Raw genomic sequence first — 27,767 nt, forward strand, 5'->3', positions numbered from 1 at the left:
ATGATACCATATATGGGAGGTATCTAGAATAGTTAAATTCATAGAAGCCAAAAGTTAGCTAGTGATTACCAGGAGACTGGGAAGACAGAAATGTGAACTTGTTTAATGGATACAGTTTGAGTTTCATTTTGGGATGATGAAAAATTGCTAGAGATAGAGAGTGGTGGTTGCACAACAATGCGAATATGCTGAATTCTGCTGAGTTGTACACTTGAAAATAGTTAAAATTATATATTTTATGTTATGTATATTCTACTGTAATAAAAATATGTAAGTATTTCAAGTGGAAGGAAAATAGAATTGGATAGTTTCTGCATTTTATATATTAATGGACAGTCAGTCAATAGCGACAAAGAGATATTGGGGCCTCTCCTAGTCAGATTATTTCAAGGGTTTCCACTCATTCACATTTGATCAGACACTTCCCTGACTGATCAACTGGGTCAAGAGTGGGCACATACGCAGTCCAGCAGGGGACAAGTGGGCACAAAAAAAGTTGTCAGGGGATAAACTTATATTGCCTGAAATGAGAAGGATTCCACTCAAATAACAATGTTGAGTAGGGAAGCCACACTTCCAAGCAAAGTGATACTTGGAAGAACATTCCAGAGTTGATATATCAGTTATGGGACAGTCATGGAAACAGAAACCACTGAAGATATTTTTTAAGATTTATTTTTCTTTATTTGAGAGAGAGAGAGATGGTGGTGGGGAGGGGCAGAGGGAGAGAAGCAGACTCCCTGCTGAGCATGGAGCCTGACATGGGGCACAATCTCATGATCAGGGCTTGAGCTGAAACCAGGAGTCGGGTGCTCAACCAACTGTACCATCCATGCACCCCAGAAACTACTTTAGATTTTTAAACATAATCCATTTGTACTGGTGATAGAAGACCTGAGACCAAAAGCAGGGGCGCATGAAGGAACCCAGGGATAACTGCATGAAGCAGCATCTAAAGCAGGAGAAACAAATGATGGGAAGCCCAGAGGCCTGCGCCTCATTGCAGAAGATAATGCCACACAGGGCCTGTCCTATGAGATTTGGAAAAATTGGGGGTGGGAGGGAATGAGCAAACTTCCAGATACCACCTGAATCATACAAGAAGTGAGGGAAGCCCCACATTGTCCCTTCCCCACTCACATTTCTCATCTAGTGCCTCCTGTATTGACTAAACCCAGCGGAAAGCCAACAGAAGGGAGAAATGGTATATGGTGCTGCAGGTGCCATCTCCACTGCAGGAAAGAGCCCCAGGAGAAGGAATAGGACAGATCTCAGAGCAAACAGGAGAAGACCAGCATGATGTCCACCCCCAGAAATTGGTATTGGAGAGACAGAGAGAAATATCTATGAGAAAAAAAGGCTAAGAAAAACTCATGAGCTCATTTTTTCAAAAAAGATTTTATTTACTTATTTGTGAGAGAGAAACAAGCAAGAGAGGGGCAGAGAGGGAGAGGCAGACTTCCTGCTGAGCAGGGAGCCCAATGCGGGACTGGATCACAGGACCCTGGGATCATGACCTGAGCCAAAGGCTAACCAACTGAGCCACCCAAGCGCCCTTCATGAGCTCATTTTTAACAAGTGTATTCACTTCTGATAATCACTCAAATCTAAGATGGAAAGCCACTTTGAGTGATTAAGGCCAGAAAACTTATGCACGAGGGTCACTCTGGGATTCTGGATCTAGAGCTACAAAACCCAAGCCCTGCTTTGGAAGCATATTATGCTTGGCTTCTGTAACGCAGTTATCAGGAACCTTGCATCAGGCTATTAATGTAATCCTGCTACTTGGGAACCTGTTTGTGGTTTGATTTTATCAGCTCCAAGAACACATTTTCAGACTTAAGTGTTTACTTTTTTGACTAAGCATAATAGGAGAGATATTTATTACCCGTTGAAACAATAAACAGATGTTATCCGTATTTATTCATGCAACCATTCATCTCTGTATTTATTCTTTCAATCACCGTTCACCCTGGGTTTTACTGTGCTTTAACATTATTGATTTGGTCCTTAGGACTCAATAATATTTCCTGAAGAAACAAGCAATTATATTTTCAGGCAATATGAATTGGGTTGAAGCTAAACTTAAAGATAGAATATTGGTTTCTATTCTAATCACTATCCAGAAAATAAATATATATGTGTATATATGTGTGTGTATGTATATGTGTGTGTGTGTGTATATACATTCACAGCATGTGTTGCTAAGTAACTAAATAACATTATGCAAGGTTCCTATAGAGTGTAAGCTGCATGAGGACAAGATCTAATTTTCCTCCCTTCACAGAATCCAAAACAATGGCCAGTAGGGAGGGAATAGGCGTTTAGTAAACTGCAAATTATTAAAATTAAGTATTCTTTAATGAGTATTAGAATACATGTGTGAATAAATGGTTAACTACTGTTTCTTTATAAAATAAAGCCTTTTTCTTTATTTTTAAGTGATCAATGCATGGCTAATTTTTATTGAAAAGACACAAGAACAGTATTTCAAAGAGGTATATGAAGTCCCATATTAATTGCAGTCTTATTCACAATAGCCAAGATACAGAAACAACCTAAATGACTTCAGTGGATGAATAGATTTTAAAAAGACGTGGTATATATTCACAATGGAATATTAATCAGCCATGATAAAAGAGGATATCTTGTCATTTGCCACAACATGGATAGACCTTGAGCATATGATGCTAAGTGAGATAAGTCATACAGAGAAAGCCAAGTACTGTATGCTTTCACTTATATGGGGAATCTAAAAGAGCAAGCTTTCTTTAGTTTTGTTCTTCAGTTTAGAGTGTCTCTATACCCAAGTTGTCTCTGAGGCATTAGAACACCTGTTTGATTCAAGCTTTCAATGAGAACAGATATTTCTATAGAATAGTTTGCCTTTCCATGAAACCATACCATTTATCAGCCACATATTTGTTATTGTGTGTTTCTTTCTTTAAAAGGCGAAGCCATTCTTCCTTCTGAACATTTGAAGCCACAGCCTGATGGATCAGTTTAAAATCTCTAGTGGAGATGTGGTGATAGCCTCACAGAGACAAAGAGATTGTAATACACAAGGTCACAGAGTGGGAGACATCATGTGCTCCTATTTTCATAGGGAGACTGTAATGTCTTTCTGGTGTCTGGGCATCACTATGAACTTGCATCCTGACTATAAGAGTCCTCAAAATGTTTAAGCATTCCTATTTCCCCAGACATAGGTACCAAGAAAATGGCCAGAAATACTCCAGAAGGAGAAATGGGAAAGCCACAATCATCCATCCCTATCCTAGAGTTGCCTGATTTTTCACCTTGGAAGTCTGCCCTCCACTGGAGGGCAGATTTGATTTGTGGTCTGAAATTGGTTCAGATCAAGGCTAGGGATAGTGACATTGCTACCTCTCAGCCTTCTGTTAAACATCCTTGATTCCATTTGATTATTATCTCCCCATACATTTTGACTCTATAGATGTCCTGTTCTATTCACCTTCTTCAAAATTTTCTCTGATCATCCCCACCTGGCTGTCACTCCAACCATGTTATGGATTGAATGTTTGTGTTCTCCCAAAATTCACTTGATGAAATCCTAAGCCCCAATGTCCCAGTGTGAACATTTGAAGTAGAGCTTTTGGGAGGCAATTGGGTAATAAGGGTGGGGCTCTCCTGAAATCTGATTAGTGCCCTTCTAAACAAAGAGTCATGGGAGCACTCTCTCCTCTTCCATCATGTGAGGACACAGCATAAATGGAGCCATCTAAAAGCAGGAAGAGGGCCCTTACTAAGAACCCAACAATGTTGGCCTACTGATATTCAACCTACAGCCTCCAGAACTGTGAGAAATAAACATTTGTTGTCTAAGCCACCCTGCCTCTGATAATTTGTTATAGACCTGATCTAGGACAAACCATGATGCTTGTTACTATTTTATGTACTTAGTTTCTGATGTTTAAGTGCCAACACCTGGCCTCTATGCATCAGGGTTTATCTTCTCTAATACTATCAATGGCACATTGTCCCTTCTGCTCTTGCCTACAGCAAAGAGGCCACTGCGGCACTTTAAGAAATGATAGGGTCCCTCTCACCAGTGCATATTCTTAATGTTTGGTAATCTGCTTCTAACACCTTGAAAGGAAGGTGTAATTCAAATATAGGAAGTAGAGGCTACTCTAGCAGAGATTTAAAAGGGTAACATGAAAGTTTATACCTTAATTTTGAAGTAAATGTAAGATATTAAAAACCAAAGCCAGGGGCACCTGGGTGGCTCAATGGTTGAGCATCTACCTTTGGCTCGGTTTGGATCCCAGGACCCCGGGATCAAGTCCCACATCAAGCTCTTTGCACAGAGCCTGCTTCTCCCTCTGCCTACATCTCTGGCTCTCTATGTGTGTCTCTCATGAATAAATAAATCTTTAAAAAACAAACAAGGCCAAAATTAGAACAAGATTAAGATGTAAATGTTATGCATCCCTAGTACTCTGATCTTAGTCTTAGACCCCTCATTTAGCACGCTGATGTCGTTTCTAGAAATAGTGATTTTATCATCACATAGCCAATTTCACATTCCTTTTATGAATATTATTATATATTAGTATTATACTCTATATTTTCTGTTATTTTTTTATAAAATGGCAATTCAAGATTTCTTTATGAAAGTCAAAAGATAAGAGTATATAATGAAGGCCTGTGTTCCTTCCATCCCTGATGCTATTCAGTTCTTAGGAGGAACCAATGATACTAGTTTCTAACAAATTTTCCAGAGATATCCTAGTATACATAGGTATGCTTGCACGTAATAATTCATTTACAGTGAACACATTTTACACACTGCTTTATACTTTATTTCTTTACTCAAGATTTTTCTGTGTTTCTACAAATAGAGCTCCACTGCAGTTTATTTCCTGGCTACATAGTATTCCAGTGTAGGCACATGTTCAATTTATATTACCAATTTATATAGCTAGATATTTAAGTAATATAATTAAGCAATCTTTTGTCATTTAAAGTGATACCTCAGTGGATTTTATATATATTTACAATTTTGCACATGTATGTTTCCTTAACAACATGCTATATCAAAGTGTACATGCATTTATTCTATCTAATGTGGGCCAAGCATTGATATCCTTTTGTAGACACTTTTTATATTTAAAACTTTGCTGAATAAAAGTGAAAAGCATACACGCCAAAAATAGGCCAGAGTATATATATCTACATTTTTAAATTTCTTTAAAAGAAGAGTTAATTCTTTTTAAATAGTGAGCTCACACCTTTTATAATATTACCAATAATTCTACCAGGAGAAGTAAATATTGAAGCAATCTCACTACCAAATCTCTCCAAGACTTGTAAAAATAAGGGAGTATTTTCAGTAGTTTCAATCCTATATTTCAACTGCCTTATCTCCTCATTCATCTCTTCAGATTTCTTTCTAAATCCTTCATTGAGCAGATCTCGTTGGACCTAAAGAAAAAGTGAGAAATAAAAGTTTTTAAATTATCATTTTTTTCAAGAATTGCACTTCATATATAAAAACTTGGTCAAGCTGTTTTTGTTTTACTCTTAAAATTGTTCTTTCTTACTCCATCTAGAAAGGAGAATTTTGCAGTGAGGCATATCGCTTGGCTTGGACCTAAACACTGAAGGAAGCATAGTTTAAAGCCTTACTAAGGGCAGCCCTGGTGGCCCAGCGGTTTAGCACCACCTTCAGCCCAGGGTGTGATCCTAGAGACCTGGAAACCTGGAGACCTGGGATCAAGTCACACGTTGGGCTCCCTGCATGGAGCCTGCTTCTCCCTCTGCCTGTGTCTTTGCCTCTTTTTCTCTGTGTCTGTCATAAATAATTTAAAAATCTTAAAAAAAATAAAAATAAAAATAAAGCCTTACTAATATTCACACACCGTTAAGGTTTTTCTAGAATGCTAAGCCTGACATGAGGACAAATGTAACACTTTTCAGTGAAAATAAAAAATTAAAAATAAATGAAAGCCAGTTGGAAGATAGCTTTGGTCTGATCACACTCAGTCCCACTTGGGTTGGTACAGTCACCCAAATAGTAGAAATAATGGGAACTTATAAGCTCTTCCAGAAATCTGTTATAAACCTGTCTTGATGGACAATGAGGGAATTCCTTCCTATGCCATTTGATAACCTGAGTAAACTACCCACACCTGGAAACAAGATAGCACATTTAGGAACTGTCACTTCCTTGTGTTTTTGAGTCTCTACATTTCTGATAGTTTTATGTCAGCACAGATCAACTTCAGGGTGTTTGGGTAGCAGCAGGGTTTCTGATAATTGTCAGTGATCTTGGTAAAGCAAACCAGTTGCTGCTCATATTAAATACATATGGTTGGGATACCTGTTTAATCAAGCCTCATAAGATCATTTTAAAATCCCCAAAATAGGATCCCTGGGTGGCTCAGCGGTTTAGTGCCTGCCTTCAGCCCAGGGTGTGATGCTGGAGTCCCGGGATCGAGTCCCACGTTGGGCTCCCTGCATGGAGCCTGCTTCTCCCTCTGCCTGTGTCTCTGCCCCTCTCTTTCTCTATGTCTATAATGAATAAATGAAATATTTTTTAAAAAAATAAAATAAAATCCCCCAAATAGCAACTCAAATGGTATTTATATTCTCCAAGGGCTTAGAGGTGCCATACTCATCCTGAACACTCTAGAGTCTACATATAGAGTGGAATCCAAAGCCTTCTTTAGAAAAGGGGCAGAGAGGAGCAAGAAAAGGAAGAGGAAAAGGAGAGGAGGGAGAAGGGAAGAGGAAGAAGAAAAAGAAGGAGGAGGAGAATTAGAATTATTATTCAAAAGATTCAGGGTTTTAATAAATTACAGGCACGTAAGGTGCTTCCTTCCATGAGCTCACTGTAACCGTCACCCATCCTTTCCTGAGGTATCAGGAGAAGGACCATCAAGCACTACCACGGTCATGGCCAAACTTACCTTCAGCTTATGGTCCAACATCATATTCTGTTCTTTTATTATGTTTTCTCTCTCCCTCTCCAGCTTCTTTTCCAGTTGAGCTATGTTTTCCTGGAGACTCCTCTGTTGTGCCTCTATCTGCTGTTCCTGTTCTAGTAGTTTCTGTTTTAGCAGGTTTTGTTCCCTCTCAGCTGCCTCCTTACTGGCCCGCTCAGCTGCCCCAAGGAAAAGTTCAGAGGGAAGAAAATTAAATGAGAATTGATCCCAACCCTCCAGAGCTCAGAAACAAAACCAAATTGGAAGGGAATGTGGAAAATCTCTACATTCCTTGTGTCCACACCATTGGGAGCACATTTCAGAATATTATGGGAAAGGCCTGTCTGGCTGACAAACAATCACAACTCCTCTTGTTGTTTTTCCAATTTAGTACAGTTGTTCCACGGAAGGAGATGATGATGCTCCTTGTCTCAGGAAGGTTTTGCCCTCACACCTGACAGAGGGACCTACCCATTGTGAGCCACACCTAGCCCCATACCTGCTATGGCCTTCTCCCCATCAGAGAGGGCTTTATCTGCCTGCCAGATAGATTCCTCTATTGAAGCCTGTGACAGCAGAAAGCTCTGGAGGACCTCATTTGCCTGAGGAATCAAGAAAGAGCAAACAACTTAGATTTCCACTATGGAGGTTAGTGCTACAAAAACAAGTATATCCATGTAAGTTTTGCTTCATGCTTAAAATTCTACAGTGGCTCCCTACAAGGTCTCCAAGCTCTTTAGTGTGACTAGAGGGTCTCCATATCTCCTGCTTCCTGTCTACCCCTCCAGGCTCTCCCCTCAGTGCTATTTCCTTCTACCCACCCAAGGTTCTAGCCAGTCAGAACTATGTTCAGTTCTATAAATCCACAATCTTCTCCATGGGAAATGTTACCCCTAATTTGTGCTATTGTTCTTCTCTGTTATTTGCTCTCTTTAACTTTAGGCAAGTTATTTTAACCTATCTGTGCCTCTCAGTTCAGATCTATATAATGTTGACAATAAATAGAGACATTTCTTAATGTTGTTTGAAGGATTAAGCTTAAGAGTCTAGGGAAACAGCTTTACATCATGCCTATAGGAAATGGCAGTCTAATATATATTAGTTGTATTATTATTTAATTATTATTAAGTCTGTTACCATAATCTATTTAGCCCATTTTCTTTTATTTATTTCTTTATTATTATACTTTTCAAATTTGAGTATATTGATGCACAATGTTATATTAGGTTGGGGGCATACAACATAGTGGTTCTTTAAGTTTATACTTTATGCTCTATTCACCACAAGTGTAGCTACCGTCTCCTTACATCACTATCACAGTATTGTTGATTGTATTCCTCATGCTGTGCCTTTCATTCTCATGACTTACTCCATAACTGGAAGCCTGTATCTCCCACTCCCCTTCATTCATTTTTCCCAGCCCCCAGCCCCTCTTCTCTGGCAACCATCAATTTGCTCTATATCTCTAGGTTTGATTCTGCTTTTTGTTTATTCACTTGTGGGTGTTTTTTTAAGATTTCACTTATGAGTGAAGTGATATGGTATTTGTCTTTCTCAGTCTGACTTATTTCACTTAGTGTAATATCCTTTAGGTCCATCTGTGTTGTCTCATATTGCATGATCTCATCCTTTTAATGGTTGCATAATACTGCATCATATGGAGCCCATATTCACAGGTTCATATGTGCTATAGCTTTGTATATAACTATCTGTGTATCTGACTTCATCTCTTACTTTTAATCATACTTAAGTACAAGGCTTCTTATTTAACTTGTAAGTTGTCAGCACTCGGTATATTCAAAGTTGTGTTGTTGGATGAAATGAGTAGTTTCTCTTCTGTCTCTTGTGGATTTCAGAAATCCATACTCTTTTTGGGAATAGGCATTTTCACTCTCCTCAGGAGTAAATAGCAAATAGTGGATCTTAAAAGCTAAAGCTGTCATGATATCCCCATGTGTGTGCGTCTTATCATCCACAACTGGTGCATTGCTCTCAGATTATCTGGAGACCCCATTGATGCTATTCTGTAGGCTCCCCCATGCTCCCCTTTTACTCACCTTCACTCCTTTCCTGGGTACTTGTGAATAGTCACATTCAATACTTTCCTTTGCTTGCCTGTAGAGTTTGTGCCCTCCAGGAGCAGAGAAAGTTCCTGCTGAAATACTTTCCATTAGGGGCTTTGAAATCTGATCGAGGATAGACCGGCAGTATTTAACTGATGCCTCTTCATTCTGCTGCAAGAAATGCTCCTTCTTATCCTTTATTAGTTCCTACAAGGGAAAAATATATTTATTAGGATATCACCACAAGAAAGGAACAGAAAGAATAAGATTCAAAAGAATCTGGTAGAAGGATTGGTCTAACTGTGGTCCTCATGAGAAAAGCATTCTGTTGGAGAAGGACATGGAATAAAACAGGCATCGCAAGACTTTATTTACTCATAACCTTGAATACTCTCTGCAAGACTACAGGAAAGTTTCTTAACTTCCCTGGTTCTCCTGAAATGTTGGAGTTGTATTACCTATGGTTCACTGAATGCAACTGTAGCATTCAGTGATTTTATCTTCAATGATACAGTGATAAAACAAAGAGCAATGTAAGTTAAAAATGGCCTAGAATGAGGGTCTGATAAAAGAAAATTTGATTTTCTTGACAATGAAAATTTGATTTTCTTTGATTCCCACTTGACAATGGGAATGTGTTCCCAAAAAGCATCCATGGTCAGAAATGATTTTGGGGTGTTCTGGGCAGGCTTAGAATTCATAGAAGTATTAAAAGATCAAGAGCATATCTATATTTATTTTGCTTCAGAGATCAGAGAGATTTCTAGGTAAAGTGCCTCAGGTTTGGGAGGGAGAGAAAAAAAGAAGGAAATGTAGTCCTTTGAATCTCTTTTTCTCATGAGAATCCAGATTTCTTTATCCTTGAGTAAGAGATGAGCCATGGTATCAATAAAGGTACTTCTAGGTTTCATTCTTTAAAGGGAAGGGTCTTGAAGAGTAAACTCTAAGACAAATTACCACAAGAGTCTTCTGGAATGTCTGATTTTCATCTTTGAACGAATGATCCATGAACACTGCAATGGCTTCCCTCTCACAGTCTGCATGCACATCCAGCAGCTCCTGGAGCGTGTCTGTGGGGAGCTTCAGTCGCTGGGCCATCTGCTCACTATAGTGGCTGGCTGCCTTCTGCACAGCCTCAGAATTCTCAAGCTGGGCTAGAGTTGTCACTGCATTCTCCAAACAAGGAACTGCTCCAGTATTGATGGTATCCACATAGGTCACCACCAGAGTCCTCAGCCCTAAATGAGCCAGGATATTAAGGGACAAATACCAAATTTATCCATAGGATACCAGATTCTGAGACTACATTTCTGAAATCAAATGCACACACACACACCCATCCCCCTATCCACACTCCTCTACCCCACCCCCCCACCACCACACACCACCCTGCCTCCTCTATCTTCACATTTGTTTTCCTATTGACTCTTAATTTTTATGGTTCTCCAGGCCAGATGGCTAAAAAAATTTTAAATGTACCTTTATCTAATATATTAAAGATTATCTGGAAAAGATAATTTCCCATTAAAAAATTAAAAGCAAAATAGATTATGTAGGTAGACAGATGAAGCAAGATAAATCAGATTATATCTATTCTCATTTTTGAAGCTCCCAATGGATTTTAACTGATTCATGGGCTACTATTTATTTTTGGACTGCTCTAAACTCCCAAAATGGTTTTCTTTATTTTTTTTTTTTTTATCTATTTGTTTTGCAAATAACACTTATCAGATAGGACTTTGCTTGGGGGGAAAAAAAACGGCAGTATATTCTGTTTGTATACCCAGTTAGTGATTTTTTTTTTTTTTTATCAGTAGAGGATCTTTTTCAGATAAGTAGATGCCACAGATATCAGTGACAAAGTGTATGGTTTTGGAGGGGGATTTATAAACCCTCCCAAAGTGAGATAATTATAAAACATATACATCTCTTCGTGGAGTATGAATGTGTATATACATAGAATTCCATATAGAATAAAGCAAAAATGCTGAAAAATACATTATATAATATACTTGACATATATTAGGCCCCACCAAAATGGGAAAAGAAGACTCACGATTCCCGGTGACCATAACTCCCTCTCTGAGAGTCTTGATCCTTGCGTGGGTGAAGATGTAAGAACAAAAATTGTTTGATTGTGTCAGGAAATTGGGATCCAGTTCATTTTCAGGTATATTCTCAATATTGGCTAGAAGTTTTGTGTCATTTGTTGGTCGGTCAAAGACAAAACACTTCCGTTTTGGAAAGAAATGCCTGATGCACTCTCTCGGTTTATTGGATGCTTGGATTCTGGAATTTTCGCCTGAGGGATAAGAATAACAGATTACTGTAGGAATAGTATTGAGGCAAGGAAGCTAAAGGTTTTTATGACAGAGATTTGTATTCTTTGCTGTCTTCTATGCTTATAACACCTTTAACATAAACATTCGATACTCCTTATGAAGCAAACTCATGCCAATGGTAGCATTCTGGAGAGAAATTTGGGGAGACATGTGATTCAGGTAAAGGATCCTATTGCTAGTAACTCCAGACCTGAAAATGGTGGTATAGCTGTCCATTAGATGTTTTCTGAATGAGTGGCTAAAAGAATGAAAGGTCAAATGGAACTTTTTGGTCTCATGTAGAAAGTGAGCTATGGGACCAAGGAGAGCCACGGTCAAGAGATAATGGAGTCATATTAGGAACAACAGTACTAAGCATATAACTCTGGTCATTTAAGGAAAACTGCATGATGCCAAAAATAACTTGTACAATGTTAGCTATTTTGCTTCGCAAAAACCTCAGAAAAGTAAATGTAACTAAAATGTAATTTTAGGATGTCACCACTACTCTACAGCCCTGGAGGTAAAGGACTGTCCTTGTTTTAACAGCACTGATCTTCTGCTAGTTTCTCACTAAATGTATAAGTAGAAAAATGAAAGCAGGCTCCTGGCTGGCTCAGTCACTTAGGCATCTGCTTTTAGCTCAGGTCATGATCCCAGGGTCCTGGGATCAAGCCCCGCATCAGGCTCCCTGCTCAGCAGAGAGTCTGCTTCTCCCTCTATGCCTCCTTGCTGCTTGTGTTCTCTCTCTCTTTCAAATTAAAAAAAAAAAAAATCTTAAAAAAAAATGAAAGCAAGAATGAATAAATTAGAATTGATCTTTTTCTCAAGGTTTAATGAGATATACACCATTTGAAATGTACATTAGAAATGTAATAATAAATTAAAATAATTTATTATTTCAAAATTATAGTAAGGATAAATATGGGGGAATTGAGAGAAAACTATGATATAGAAAATAAAATGAATGTTCTGATAATTATAAATATTAAAAACATAAATTCAGGTTTATTTAAAATACACAGTCATTTGTATGTTATATTTATATGCCCATATATAAGGACATATTCCTTATGTCAGGCATAAGGAAATTATATCCTTCTTTGAGAAAATTAATATATGTGCAAAATAAATTTATTAAAATATATGTGTGTATATATATATATAGTAATATATTGATTTTCCTTGTAATTTCATGCCTTACAAGTATCTGGTCAGGTGTTTTCTTCAACACAGAAAAACAGAAGCCAAAATAAAGAACATGTGTCTGGTCTTTGGAAAGTTTAAGCACACATTGTAACCCAGTAGCTAAATTAGCCTATGTTTAAAAAACAAATTGGTTTTGAATAATTTTACCCTAGCCTAGGCTCTGCATTTTTTTTAAGATTTTATTTATTTATTCATGAGAGACATAGAGAGAAGGCAGAGACATAGGCAGAGGGAGAAGCAGGCTCCAGTAGAGAGCCCGATGTGGGACTTGATCTATGTGGGACTTGATCTATGTGGGACTTGATCCCGGAGTTCCGGGATCACTCCCTGAGCTGGAGGCAGATGCTCAACCGCTGAGCCACCTAGGCACCCCCTAGACTCTGCATTTCTTTTTTTTTTTTTTTAATTTTTATTTATTTTATGATAGTCACACAGAGAGAGAGAAAGAGGCAGAGACATAGGCAGAGGGAGAAGCAGGCTCCATGCACCGGGAGCCCGACGTGGGATTCGATCCGGGGTCTCCAGAATCGCGCCCTGGGCCAAAGGCAGGCGCCAAACCACTGCGCCACCCAGGGATCCCCCCTTTTTTTTTTTAATTTTTATTTATTTTATGATAGTCACACAGAGAGAGAGAAAGAGGCAGAGACATAGGCAGAGGGAGAAGACTCTGCATTTCTTAAGTGAACTTAAACTCCAGTCCCTAGAGCTTTTCAACCTACCTTCATGTCATTTCTACAGACTTCAATCTAGTCTCGAATATAAATGCAATCCCAAGGATAATGGACTGTGTTTAGTAGCTTCCACCCACTGTTGGATCATCCACTGCCCAGGCCATACTCTGATACCTGAAATCAGCTTCAAAGCATTCTCCAGATACTCATCTTCTGTGATAGGATGATCATTTAACCTCAGCTCCAGTGTGAAATCCCGCACAGCCCAGATAAAGTCTGGAAAGAAACTCACAAATTCTGCAGAGTCATCAATTTCATCCCTTTTGGGGGAGGACTTTGCCCTGATTAGTTCTGTGAGCTCTGTCACATAACTAGGGCTCAGTTAAGGAAAACGAAGCTCCTACCCACAATCCCCACATTTCTCTAACAAAAAATTATTATGAACACTTTCTTTTGCCCTGGGTCTCCTCTCCTCCACCAAAGGCAGCTAAGTGACAGGGAAGGGGAAACTAACTTGACATCTATTCCCATAAATTCAATGAAACATGGTGATTTGGTCCCTGGGAGGATACTGCAGCTGCTCCAGTGCTTGGTGGTTGATGGTACCCAAGCTGTTGTAGACAAAGGCGCTGCACAGAAGCACAGCCAGGGCAAAGATCCATGAGTCATTCTTAAGGTCACCCTAGAAAGCACATTAGAGCAAGAATTGTAGGCATTTAGAAATTCATTCAGACACTTCTCTCAGCCTTTCATTTATTATTTCAGTGAATATACTTGCCATGCAAAGAAATAAGTTTGAAGACAGACATAGATAGATTTCAGCTTTGACAATTACAAAGACATTTTTCGTGATTGTGATTTCAGTAAAGGTCCTGCCCTCAAAGTATCTTCAGTCCAGTTGAGAAGACCACACAGATGCAGTCAGATTTAAGAAACTATGGGGAAAAAGCAAGTTGGGAAATAGGAAGAAGTTGCACTGCAGTGCAAACGCTAACTTCTGTTAGGTCCATGGGAGCTCTGTGGCTGGGATGGTTCTCTTTACTTAGCCTGAGTTGGGACAAGGGTGCTGATAAATCACTGAAAGGCTGCTCTGGAAGCCTTTCTAATTAAAAGAACCAATTAAAAGAAGTGGCACTTAAAGGCTGTCTTCCATCAGCACTCCCACTAGGTGGGAAAATTTTTCCTTCAAGTGTATAAGGTGATTTGGGCAGCACACCGTAGTTTGCACTGCATACTATTAAGAATAAGGGTGTGTTGGTAGGAAAGAGAAGAAACATCAACTCCATCCCAGGAGAGGAAATACTTCTGATTTATCTTCCAGATGAACTGTGTATTTGAGCTTTGGAGTGAAGAGTTGGGTTTACATTTCCTTTGGTGAAGTTCATCAACTACCCAAAGGGCATTCTGGAAGGCTTTGAGATACCTCTGTATGTGCTGTATGTAGTTCTATAAAAGCCCATGTTTGCAGGTGCCTGGGTGGCGCAGTCATTTGAGTGTCTAACTCTTGGTTTGGGCTCAGATCATGATCTCAAGGTCATGAGAACAAGCCCTGCATTAGGCTCTGCACTCAGCAGTGAGTCTACTTGAGATTCTCTCTCTCCCTCTTCCTCTGCCCCTACCCCCACTTGTAGTCTTGTACTCTCTCTCTCTCTCTCTCTCAAATAAATAAATAATTTTTAAAAAATTAATCAAATAATTCACTCACCATCAAGAAATAAAATATTTTATCTAATATACCATCTCTTATCTAAAAGTGAGAGTCAAACAAACCAGCAGGCTTCATTACTATAGCTGAATTTCTAGATTTTGCAAATAGATCATAGCAGTTAAATTACAAAATATCATGAAGATGTAAGGAGCAAATCCAGAATAAAAAGAACTTATCTGTGACTATTTACCTTACCTTTTCCACATCACCCAGGCCCTCAGTATCCAGAAGGACCAGGGTGTGGTTTGGCTTGGAGGGGTGAGGCACACACCACATCCAGATGCCCTTGGTTTTAAACTGCACTGTAGATCCCAGAGGGAAACCTGCAAGGGGAAGGATGAAGGCAACATATAGTGACAGGAGAGCATCAAAGCAGCCAAAGGGTTACAAAGTCAGACTTTCTGGAATGTAAGTACCCCAGCATACAAGATGGTTCTTTCTCAATTTCCTCAAATGTGTCCTACTTTCTGTGTCATCTGTTTTAAGGAGGAAAACAATTATGCCAGGTAAGTGTTCAAGATAAAGGCAAAGAGACATTCATGAATCAGAAAAAATATGGAGATTATTGAAAACCATGACATTTTGAAAGAATGGTGAGGCACAAAGCCAGAGAACAATGGGGTAAAGAGAGACAAACTACTTTCACAAGATTTCTCTGGTGCTTCCCATTCAGCTCGATATTAACTATTGGTGAAATACACAGGCAGTGAGGAGACCCTTTAAGAATGTAGCAGCCAGCACATATTTGATCTTTATAGAAACTAAGAAGGCTATATAGGTGAATATTCTGGGCTGAAGGTGAATATTTTTCTGCTTCTATCCCTCCTCAGTAGACTTTCAAAAATCTTTATATGTTGATGAGGATATCCCATAAAAAAGCAAATGTGTTTTGAGAGAGGAGGGAGATACATTTATAAGAGCCCAATACTTGATCAGGTTAAAGAAGGTAGGATCCTGAGCATTAGTAGGAGAGATTTTCCTTAACAACAGTAAAATAGTATGATAACATATTAAAATAAGAGTAGTTTAGTACTGAGAATAAGAATTGGAAGGTTAATTTTTTTGAGAGGTGTTTGGTTCTCCTTTCATGTGACCAGGGAAGAAAAGTAGAGATCTGGGATATAGCTAGAGGTAACTGGTTGGCCCCAGACTGAATACAACACTTACCTCGGTTCTGTCCTCCAAGACGATTCATCAAGTAGGATTTGCCTGTACGATACAGTCCTACAATAGCCACCACCACTACTGGTTGAGAAATCTTTTCAAGAATCTGTATAGCTGTTTGGTTCACTGACAGCTGCATATTGTAGTTTTCCACCAGACAAATGGGGGCCGTCATATTGGGTCCAGATGCCATGACAACCTGCCAACCTAGAAAAGCTCCTTGTAGAAATAAGATTACAAAGTCATTCTCTGACTTAGAGTTATCCAAAGCATCCATCAATTTAGGACTAGGTAATTGGAGAAGGACAAACATTATATGGTCTCATTCATTTGGGGAATATAAAAAATAGTGAAAGGGAATAAAGGGGAAAGGAGAAAAAAAAGTGGTAAATATCAGAAAGGGAGACAGAACATGAAAGACTCCTAACTCTGGGAAACGAACTAGGGGTGGTGGAAGGGGAGGTGGGCAAGGGGTGGGGGTGACTGGGTGGTGGGCACTGAGGTGGGCACTTGACGGGATGAGCACTGGGTGTTATTCTGTATGTTGACAAATTGAACACCAATAAAAAATGAATTTATTTTTTAAAAAATTTAGGACTAGGTGAAACTTCTGTGCTTTCTATGGGACAAAGTGTAACCTAGAATTAGCAGACTGCAGAGGGCTTCCTCTGTTATTCCCTAAATCTCTGATATTAGTGATGAAACATAGGTTATTATTATTCTCCCAAATTTTGCTTCAATAGTGATAATAAAATTCAAACAATTGTTACTACACACCAAGGGCCTCCAACATACCAAGCCCTGTGACACATGCCTTACGTACCCAGCCTCACACTTAATGAGAACCTACAAGTTAGAAATTATTGTACCCACATTGCAAATAAGATAAATGAGTCTCACAAAATCTGAGTAAGACATAGAGTCAGGATTAAACCTAGACAGTTGAGCAAAATGGCAAGCTAGGAAGCTCTAAGCTCTTATTTCTTCAGAGATTTCAAAAATAACCAAAATATTGGCTAGAATAATCTCACAGTAGTTCTGTAAAAACAGTCAAATGTCTAAAGCAACCAAGCAAACACACAATCAAGAAAAAGCCATATTAAAAATGGTAGGAAATTCTATGGTATTTTTGCTTGTCCTTGTCCACATATTCCCCAGTGTGGTATAGTCTTGGTCTGTTGGAGGTGGCAACCTAGTTCCCAGTTTTCTCTAACCCAGAGGGAACAGAGCAGACCTTGTTCACAGTGTCTGAGGGATTCCTCTTCAGGTCTCTGTCTCATCTCACATGGATCTCAGGCAGGGGCAGGGGCTGGGAATGTATTGAGATTACCAGTGAAGACATAAAACAGACCATCTTAGGGGCACCTGGGTGGCTCAGTCAGTTAAGTGTCTTGCCTTCAACTCAGGTCATGATCATAGGGTTCTAGGATCGAGCCCTGCATCAGGCTCCCTGCTCAGTGGGGAGTCTGCTTCTCCCTCTCACCCCCCCCACTCACCCCCTGCTGGTTCTCTCTCTCTCTCTCTCTCTCTCTCTCTCTCTCTCTCAAATAAATAAAAACAAAAAGCAAGAAGCAACAACGACAACAAGAAAAAACCCAGGCCATCTTAGACAATAGTTCTGTTCCCACTTACCTCCTTTAGACTGAATGGAGCAGAGCAGTTTGTGTTCATAATGTTCTAATGTGTTCTGAGCTGCCTGAAGGACTGGTCTTTGTTTCATCTAATTTGGATCTTGAACAGGGAGAAGCAATGAGCATTGCCAGGGAAAGCTGCAGGGAGTCTGACCTGCAGACCCCTCTGGCAAAATAGTATGAGCACGTCATATTGTGATTTATAATAAGAAGCATGTATTTGGTCTTTGTCCCTGCTCCTGACACACAGCTTCCAAGTGATGAAAGTAATGGAAGTATCTTCTGTTATACTATTTGTTCTTTTGTCCTTGGTTCCCAAAATAGTTCCAGAGTGAAGACGGTGAAAGAAGTGTCTTTTGTGATACATAACAAGCACCTTTCAACCACACTTATGTTTATGTGACTGAGGTGATTATAAGATACCCTGGATAACCACAGAATGAAGGCTGATTGCCAAGGGAACCAACCCTGTGATTAGAAAGTTGGAATTTTCAGCCTCATCTCCCAACCTCTGGGAAGGGGAGAAGGGCAGAAGGTTGAGTTAATCACCAATGCCCAATGATTTATTCAATAATGCCTTTTTAATGAAAACTCCATTAAGAACCTTAACTGAAAAAAAAAAAAAAAAAAAAAAAAAGAACCTTAACTGAGGGAGTTTAAAGAGCTTCCAGGTTGACAAACATGTGCAGGTGCTCAGAGGGTGGTGTGCCCAGAAAGAGTATGGAAGCTCTACATGCTTTTCTTTTCTTTTTAAAAGATTTTATTTATTCATGAGAGACCCACAGAGAGAGGCAAAGACATAGGCAGAAGGAGAAGTAGGCTCCCCACAAGGAGCCTGATGTGGGACTCGATCCTGGACCCCAGGATCATGCCCTGAGCCAAAGGCAGACGCTCAGCCGCTGAGCCACCCAGGTATCCTACCACATGCTTTTCTTGATACCTTATTATTATTCTCCAGGTTTTGCTTCAATAGTGATAATAAAATTCAAGCAATTTAACTATGCACTGGACCTATATATACCAAGCCCTGTGACACAAATCTCAGATACTTGATACTTTGCCCTACACAACTCTTTTATCTTACTCTTCGGGGTCTTTCTTTCTTTCTTTCTTTCTTTCTTTCTTTCTTTCTTTCTTTCTATAAACCAGTAATCTAGTGAGTTTTTGCAATCCAGTGAGTAATCTAGAGTATTTTTCCTGAGTTCTGTAAGTGATTCTAGCAAATTACTGACTGGGATAGAGATGACAAATATAGCAAGTCAGAAGTACGGGTGGCACTCTGGACGTGAAGTGGTGCCAGTCTTTGGGACTGAGCTCTTAACCTGTGGGGCACACACTAACTTCAGACTGTTCCTGTCAGGATTGCTTACTGTGACAAATTGCCCATACCTGAGGTGACCAGAAGTAAAGTATTGAGAACAGGGTGTTGAGAGAAGAAACAGAATTTTTTCCCTTTTCAGGGTGGGGACAAACAAGAGACCATTGAAGTCTCCAAAGAGAGATTCTGAGGGAAATTAAGACATTTAAAAGCAACATGTATATGGGAAAACCGAAAAAGCCATGTACAAGCTCAGCGAAAATGCATGCTCAGAAAAGATCTGAAACAACTTTAAGATTTCTCCTTAGCTTAATCCTAAGGATCAAGACTAAGACCCAACTAATTAGCAAAAGACATCCTTGGCATAGAACCAGTATTTCCAAAAAATGGAAAAGGTGGCTATTTCTATATATGACCTATTTTCAGCAGAAACAACAAAAAACACAAAGCATACAGAGAAACAGGAAAATATGGCCCATTCAAAGGAAGTAAACAAATGTGGCAGAAAACATAACTGAAGAAACACAAGCGTTGCATGTTCTAAGCAAAGACTAAAGTAATTTTCTTAAGTGTACTAAAAAAGCTAGAGGAAAACACAAAGAACTAAATAAAGTACATCAGGAAAATGATATGTAAAGAAAGTTAGTTCAGTCACAGCATGGTACTGGCATATAGATATGTATAGACCAGTAGAATAGAACAGAGACCAGAAATAAACCCTCCCATATATGGTCAAATGATTCCTGACAAGCACATCAAGATCATTCAATGAGGAAAGCATAGTCTTTACAGAAAATGGTGCTGGGGAGAAATTTGATATTCACATACAAAAGGATGAAATTGGACCATTACTTAAATACCATATATAAAATTTAACTCAAAATATCAAAGACTTAAACATAAGAGAAAAACTATAAACACTCTTGTTAGAAAACACAGGAGAAAACCTCACAACACTGAACATGACAGTGATTTCTTTGGATCTGACACCAAAGGCATGATCAAAATATGAAAAAAATGGCAAATAGGACTTCATAATTAATAATTTTTGTTACTCAACCGAGTAACAAGGCAACACACAGAGTAAGAGAAGAAATTGCATATCACATATCCGATAAGGGATGAATATATATATTAGAATCTATAAGAACTTTTACAACTCAATAATAAAAACAATGCAGTTCAAAAATCGGACAAAGGACACAAACAACCATTTCTCCAAAAAAGATATACACATAGTCAATAGATACATGAAAAGATGCTCAGCATCACCAATAATTATGGGAATGTAAATCAAAGCCACAATGAGTACAACTTTATACCCATTAGGATGGCTATTATATTTTAAAAAATGAAAACAAAAACAGACAGCAAACAACAAGTGCTGGCCAGGATGTAGAGAAATTGGAACCCTTGTGCATTGCTGGTAGGAATGTAAAATAGTCCACCACTGTGGAAAACACTATGGTGTGTTCCCCCAAAATTTGAACATGGAATTACCATTTGATCCAGCAATTCCGTATCAGGGAATATCAAAAGTATTAAAAACAGGAACTCAAACAGATATCTGTACATCAGTGTTCATAGCAGCAGTATTCACAGTAGCCAAAAGGTGAAAATGCCCATCAGGGGATGGATGAATAAACAAAATGTGTCATAAACATACAATGGAATATTTTTCAGCTGTAGGAAGAATGAAATTCTGATACATGTTACAACAGTGATGAACCTTGAAGGCATCATTCTAAGTGAAATAAGCCAGACATGGAAGACAAGTACTGTATGATTTCACTTATAAAAGGTACCTAAACAAACAAACAAACAAAAAAAAAAGGTACCTAAAATAGTCAAATGCATAGAGATACAAAGTAGAATAGTGTTTACCATGGGCTGAAGTTGGGGGGGGATGGGGAGTTATTGTTTGAAGGGTACTGAGTTTCCCTTTGGGATGATAAAAAAATATCTGGAGATGGATAGTGGTAATAGTTGCACAACAGTGTGAATGTATTTAGTGTCACTGAACTGTACTCTTAAAAATGGTTAAAATGGGGGGCACCTGGGTGGCTCCCTTGGTTAAGTGTCTGCCTTCAGCTCAGGACATGATCTCGTGGTCCTGAAATGGAGCCCCACATCAGGCTTTCTGCTCAGTGGGGAGTCTGCTTCTCCTTTTTCCTCTGTGCTCTCTCTCTCTCTCTCTCAAATAAGTAGAATATTTTTTTAAATGGTTAACATTGTAAATTTTATGTTAAAAATTTTTATCACAATTTTTAAGTTTTTAAAAAACAACAACTGGGCAATCTATCTTTCTGTTTCATGCCACTGCAAGCACATATAGGACAGAATATTCTTCCTCAAAGACATTGATTATCCTGTCAGTTCCTTTATCAGTAGGTTAACCTATGGCAGCTTTCTTGTCATGATCACTTATCAAAATGTGTTCTCTAGTGCTTTAGTGTGACCCATGCACTCATCTTTTGTCTGCAGATTGACAAGTGTTGGGAATAGGAGTGGTAAGTAGAATGAGGTCAATCTAAAGAATGTAGCCTCTCTTTCAACCAGCGAAGGCAGGAAAATGTCTCTGAATCTTAAAAGATATAGGCTGAAGTACTTAGCCGAGGTGGGTCAGGTTTTCTGCAAATTACTCTTATGAATGAGAACAAAAATAAATATGCAAATATCATTTTATATTATATAAGGAGACATACACATATATTTAGAGAGATAAAGCAAACCTAGCAAAATATCACCAGTAGATAAATCTAGGTGAATGGTATATGGGATTCTCTTATACAAAATTAAATATTAAAGATACAGTTTTGGTCTCCTGGCATATTTTGATTGCATTAAATTTAAATGGTTTTCTGTAATATTGTGGGATTGTATAAAATTTCTGGACAAAAGAGACTCCATTTTGAAGTTCCATTTTCTTTTCCAAATAAAGAATTCCTTAACTGGACCAGAGTGGTAATAGTTTTCAAGCAATTACTCATAAAATTTCAACAGAGCAACTGGCATTTGGATCATATGAAGACAGTAAAATTAAATGCACACCAGAGGCAATTTTATTTGATAGGACCAATAACATCATCAATAAGATGGTAATCAGAAGTGGCTCAACTAGTCAGCACCAAATTAGTGGGTTTTTTTCTCCTCTTCTTTACCTAAATCGTGTACTTATCCTTTCCTTCTCTCTCATTAACGCCTTGTGCTAGGGCAGCCCCGGTGGCTTAGTGGTTTAGCTAAGCCTTCGGCCTGAGGTCTGGGATGTGGTCCTGGAAACAGGGCGGGGGGGGTGGGGAGATTGAGTCCCGCGTAGGGCTCCCTGCATGGAGCCTGCTTCTCCCTCTGCCCGTGTCTCTGCCTCTCTCTCTCTCTAATAAATGAATGGATAAATCTTTAAACAACAACAACAACACCTTGTGCTTTTCCCACAACGAGCAGGACACTGGCCACTTCGGAATCTGTGCTCCCAAATTACAATTCTGAGACCCCAAATAAAGGCCTCTGTTCTTTTTTAGTTTTACCTTCTTTCCTCCATTGACAATATCTATATGTATTTTTCATAATCAGAATATGTAAACATGCTCTTATATTCAAATGTCTCAAATATTCAGTTCCAAATTTTATGTCACATGTTCAAAATGCATCTAACATCAGCCCTATCATTTATTGCTTTTTGGTGCCTTAAACAAGGAGCTTCACCTAGCTAAACCTAAGTTTTTAAAGATAATTATACAGGTAATGTGAATAAAATTAAAGGTCCAGCCTGGAGGATATTTCAATAATTAAATTAGATGCTGTAAGCTTTTCCCTTAGTATAGCATGCAACACAAAATAGGATTTCAGTGTATGTTTGTTGAATAAACGGACACTAATCTGCAATAATTGCATTGAGCAATTTGGTCCATTGGGCTGTGGATTTCTTTTTTTTTTTCATCTTTAAGATTTTATTTATTTATTCATGAGAGACACACAGAGAGAGGCAGAGACAGAGGCAGAAGGAGAAGCAGGCTCCCTGCAGGGAGCTGGATGTGGGACTCAATCCCAGGACCCTGGGATCACAACCTGAGCCAAAGGCAGATGCTCAACCACTGAGCCACCCAGGTGCCCCTGGGCTATGCATTTCAACACTGCAAACTGTAGATTACTAAAAAACAAGGTCTACAAGTAAATTTTTTTCAGGTCAGAATGGTAAGTAAGTTCAAATACACTGCTCCTGTCCCACCACCTTTTGTCTGATTCTTCAATGTGGGGAGCAAAGAGCACCAAGGTAAAACAGAAGCCTCTGAGCACTGGGTGTTATACTATATGTTGGCAAATTGAACTTCAATAAAAACAAACAACAAAACAAAGCAAAAGAAGCCTCAAACAGCTACCTTATAGTGACTGGAACTGTAAATCCCTTCTTTGTAGGGAAGATTAAAGGAAGCTGAAGGAGACGTAACAGGAACAACTGAACAACTTTATGAAAACAGGTGGTGGTTTCTTACCTGTGAATGAGCCACAGAGCTTTTAACTTCAAATGTACAAAGTGCAGCCATTCAATCCTATTCAGGACTGGTTTTCAAAATTTAAACTACATTAAGAATCACCCGGTGAAATTGTTAAACCCAGACTCTATACATTTAACAAATGGTACAGGTGACTCTGATGTTCCTATGAAAAATACACCAACAAACACCAGAGAGGGGCAGGGAAAAAGAAACAGACGGATTTGACAAAATAGATATTTTTAACTAATAAAGATCAGCAGTGTGGGAACTAAATTTATTCCTGCATTGAGAGTTCTGTAACTCCCAATCTGAAGCTTTCAGATTCAGTATGTATGAAGTAAGTATGACTAGTAGAAATACTAGAAAGAAACTATCTCTTTAGATTATCATTGCCTATCAGCTCCTTGAGGGGCACAGTCTCATTCTGTGAATTCTAAGTGCCCGTCACAGAGCCTGCTAAGAGTCAATCAGGGAGGCTCCCATGAGATTCTTTGCACTCCAGTTGCTGCTGCCCTGAGCTGACATTGTTCCAGAAACAGCACACCCAGGGAGACCTGGTGTGCTTGGCTATCACTTTGCAGCAGCTCCCATTTCAAATGAAGAAGCTGAGCTTCCCCAAAACTAAAGCCAGCCACAGACTCTGGTGGGCCAGACAAAAGGCAACCTGCCCTTCCTGCCCATTCCTCACTGTCACTTGAAATCAGAAATCAAATCTTGAGCTCAAGACAGTGTTGCCAATAAAAGAAGATGTACTTGCCTTCTCTGCAGCACCAGGGGTCCAAGAACAGTTAGCTCTCAGCAGCTCACTGGTTGCTCTCTTGTTCCTTCCACCTTCTATTCCTTTATAAAAGCTGGAAAAAACTGAGCAAGTTATAAATTTCTACCTTCTAATGTGTTAAAACTGAAATTGAAAGTAAAAGTAACTCATGCACCCTGAATCACCAGACTAGAGCATGAATCTGGATATTCAGTACACAGTAAGAGGGCATTGAGAAACCCCACAGTTGCTCAACAGTCAGATCTTAGTAAATTAAATACATTTCATCAGCTTTCTTCTGTCTTCCCCATCTTGGAAGGCTCTGCCGGCTTCACTTCTTTATATGTCTCTCTCAGCTGGCTTAAGTTTCCTTAGAACACAAGAGACATAGAAAATGCACGGCACAGATGTAAGCAAAGTTGTAGAAAGCAAGATTATTTCAATTATGTTTCTCTTAGAGGGACTTCCTGGGTTCTTTTGTCAGTGGAGAGCTTTTAACATTTTAAATATGTTCCCTATTATGTAGTGTCAATGCAAATTGAACAAACCTTTTAGAATTTCCTTGTTTTTCTTGACTGATACGTTTATTTTTGCTATTTTTATAATTTTTAATTCCAGTGGGGTAAACATACAGTATGATATTAGTGTACAATATAGTGATTGAAAAATTCCATATATTACTCAGTGCTCATCAAGACAAGGGTACTCTTAATCTTCTTCACCTATTTCACCCAATCCCTACTCCCCTCCCCTCTGCTATTAGTTGGTTCTCTATAGTTAAGAGTCTGTTTTTTGGTTTGTCTCTTTTTTTCCCTTTGCTCATTTGTTTTATTTCTTAAATTCCACTTATGAATGAAATCATATGGTATTTGTCATTCTCTGGTTTATTTTACTTAGCATTATACTCTCTAGATGCATATGTGTTGTTGCAAATGGCAAGATTTCACTCTTTTTATGGCTGAATAAGATTCTATTCTATGTATATACCACCTCTTCTTTATCCGTTCATCTGTTGATGGACACTTGGGTTGCTTCCATAATTTGACTATTGTAGATAACACTGCAATAAACATAGAGGTGCGTGTATCCTTTTGAATCAGTATTCCGGTATTCTTTGGTTAAACAGCCAATAGTGCGACTACTGGATCATATAGTAATTCTGTTTTTAACTTTTCAAGAAAGTGTCATTTATTATTTCTGCTATTTCATTTCTGATTTTATGTGAGTCCTCCCTTGATTTTTGTGAGTTCAGCTAAAGGTTTATCATTTTTATTGATCTTTTCAAAGAACCAGCTCCTAGTTTCATTGATCTGTTCTATTGGTTTTTTTTAGTTTCTATTTCATTTATTTCTGCTCTAATCTTTATTATTTATTATGTATTATTTCCTTTCTTCTACTGGTTTTTGTTGTTCTTTTTTTAGTTCCTTTAGGTGTAAAGTTAGGTTGTTCATTTAAGTGTTTGTTGTTTTTTGATTTTGAGGTAGACCTGTATTGCTATAAATTTCCCTCTTTTTTTTTATTTTATTTATTTATTTATTTATGATAGTCACATGAGAGAGAGAGAGAGAGGCAGAGACACAGGCAGAGGGAGAAGCAGGCTCCATGCACCGGGAGCCCGACGTGGGATTCGATCCTGGGTCTCCAGGATCGCGCCCTGGGCCAAAGGCAGGCGCTAAACCGCTGCGCCACCCAGGGATCCCTAAATTTCCCTCTTAAAACCACTTTTGGAAGCACCTGGGTGGCTGAGTCAGTTAGGAGTCTGCCTTTGGCTCAGGTCATGATCCCAGGGTCCTGGGATCAGTCCGGCATCAGGCTTCTTGCTCAGTGGGGAGTCTCTTTTCCCTCTCCCTCTGCCCCTCCTTCCTGTTTATGCATTCTCCCTCCCTCTCTCTCTCAAATAAATAAAATCTTTAAAAATAAAAATTTTTTTTTTGCTGCATCCCAAGGATTTTGGACTGTTGTGTGTTCTCATTTTCATCCATCTCTGTATATTTTTTAAATTTCCCTTTCGATTTCATGCTTGACCCATTCATTATTTAGTAGTCTGTTATTTAACTTCTATGTATTTGTGTTCTTTCTAGACTTTTTTCTTGTGGCTGATTTGTAGTTTCGTAGTGTTGTGGTCAGAAAAAATGCATGGTCTGACTTTGAACTTTTTGAACTTGTTGAGACTTGTTTTGTGGATTAACAGGTGATTGGTTCTGGAGAATGTTCTATGTGCACTTGAAAAGACTATGTATTCTGCTGTTTTAGGATGGATTGTTCCGAATATACCTGTTAATCCATCTCATCCAAAATGTCATTCAAAGTTACTGTTTCCTTGTGACTTTCTTTTTAGATAATCTGTCCATTGTTGTACGTGGGGTGTTAAAATCCCCTACTGTTATTGTATTACTATCAATTACTTCCTTTGTGTTTGTTATTAACTGCTTTATGTACTTGGGTGCTCCCATGTTGGTTGCATAAATTCTTATAATTGTTATATCTTCTTGTTGGAGTGTCCCCTTAATGATTATATAGTGCCCTTCTTTGTCCCTTGTTACAATCTTTGTTTTAAAGTCTTTTTTTCTGGTAGAGGTATTGCTACCTCAGCTTTCTTTTCATACCATTTGCATGATAAATGTTTCTTCATCCTCTCACTTTCAATCTGCATGTGTCTTTAGATCTGAAGTGAATCTTTTGTTGGCAGCCTTTAGGTGGGTCTTGTTTTTTTATACATTCTGTCACCCTGTCTTTTGATCGAAGAGTTTAGTCCACCTACATTCAAAGTAATTATTGAGAAGTATGTATTTATTGGCATTTTGTTGCTTGTCTTATGGTTGTTTTTGTAGTTCTTTCCTGTTCCTTTCATCCCTTGCTCTCTTGTGATAAATTGACTTAAAAATTTTTTTTATTGATTTGAGACAAAGAGAGAGCACGAGAGGAGGGAGGGGCAGAGGGAAAAGGAAAGCAGACTGCCCTGCTGAGCAGAGAGCCCAACATGGGGTTTGATCACAGGACCCTGGATCATGACTTGACCTAAAGTCAAATGCTTAACTGACTGAGCCACTCAGGTGCCCCAAAGGTGACTTTCTTAAATGAGACTCTTAGATTCCTTTCTCTTTATTTTTTGCATGTCTTTTACTGGTTTTTCATTTTTGGTTACTATTAGGTTTGTATATAACATCTTCTGCCTATTGAAGTCTATATTAAAAAAATAAAATAAAAATAAAAAACAAAAAAGTCTATATAAGTTGATGGTTGCTTCAGTTTGAACCAATTCTTTATTCCTCTCCCCTCCCCATCTATGTTTTAGGTTTATGCTGTCATACTTACATCCTATTATTTTATGAGCCCCTAGACTGATTTTTACAGAGGTACTTTTCACTGCTTTTGTGCTTCCTCCTTTTGTTACTCTTATGATCTTTCCTTTCCCCTCAAGGAGTCCCCTTTAATATCTTGTAGGGCTGGTTTAGCATTCATGAATTCACTTTTGTCTGGGA

At 38.7% G+C, this 27,767-nt stretch overlaps 1 protein-coding gene across 1 annotated transcript; it reads right to left on the reverse strand.

Annotated features, from left to right (window-relative positions):
- Window positions 1-1,428: 1,428 nt before the first annotated feature.
- On the reverse strand, window positions 1,429-24,411 carry LOC129520239 (guanylate-binding protein 6-like). Its single transcript, XM_055341301.1, has 11 exons — window positions 24,286-24,411; window positions 16,090-16,305; window positions 15,118-15,245; window positions 13,787-13,896; window positions 13,389-13,585; window positions 11,070-11,315; window positions 9,971-10,251; window positions 9,008-9,220; window positions 7,450-7,552; window positions 6,936-7,129; window positions 1,429-5,448 (listed from the first exon to the last, which is right to left on the reverse strand). Exons 2-11 carry the CDS (start codon window positions 16,277-16,279, stop codon window positions 5,227-5,229), a joined length of 1,884 nt encoding a protein of 627 aa, XP_055197276.1. The 5' UTR covers window positions 16,280-16,305; window positions 24,286-24,411; the 3' UTR covers window positions 1,429-5,226.
- Between the last annotated feature and the right edge of the window lie 3,356 nt (window positions 24,412-27,767).

The sequence above is a fragment of the Nyctereutes procyonoides genome, unplaced genomic scaffold, assembly GCF_905146905.1.
Source record: "Nyctereutes procyonoides isolate TBG_1078 unplaced genomic scaffold, NYPRO_anot_genome, whole genome shotgun sequence".
NCBI classification, from domain to species: Eukaryota; Metazoa; Chordata; class Mammalia; order Carnivora; family Canidae; genus Nyctereutes; species Nyctereutes procyonoides.

Excerpts from the sequence above, each read along its gene's own strand:
- LOC129520239 (XM_055341301.1), bottom strand. The coding sequence starts at position 16,279 with ATGGCATCTGGACCCAATATGACGGCCCCCATTTGTCTGGTGGAAAAC. Across the intron at positions 11,316-13,388 it reads TGCTTTGAAGCTGATTTCAG|GCGAAAATTCCAGAATCCAA; the intron begins GTATCAGAGTAT and ends CTTATCCCTCAG. Across the intron at positions 9,221-9,970 it reads CATTCCAGAAGACTCTTGTG|GAACTAATAAAGGATAAGAA; the intron begins GTAATTTGTCTT and ends TTTCCCTTGTAG.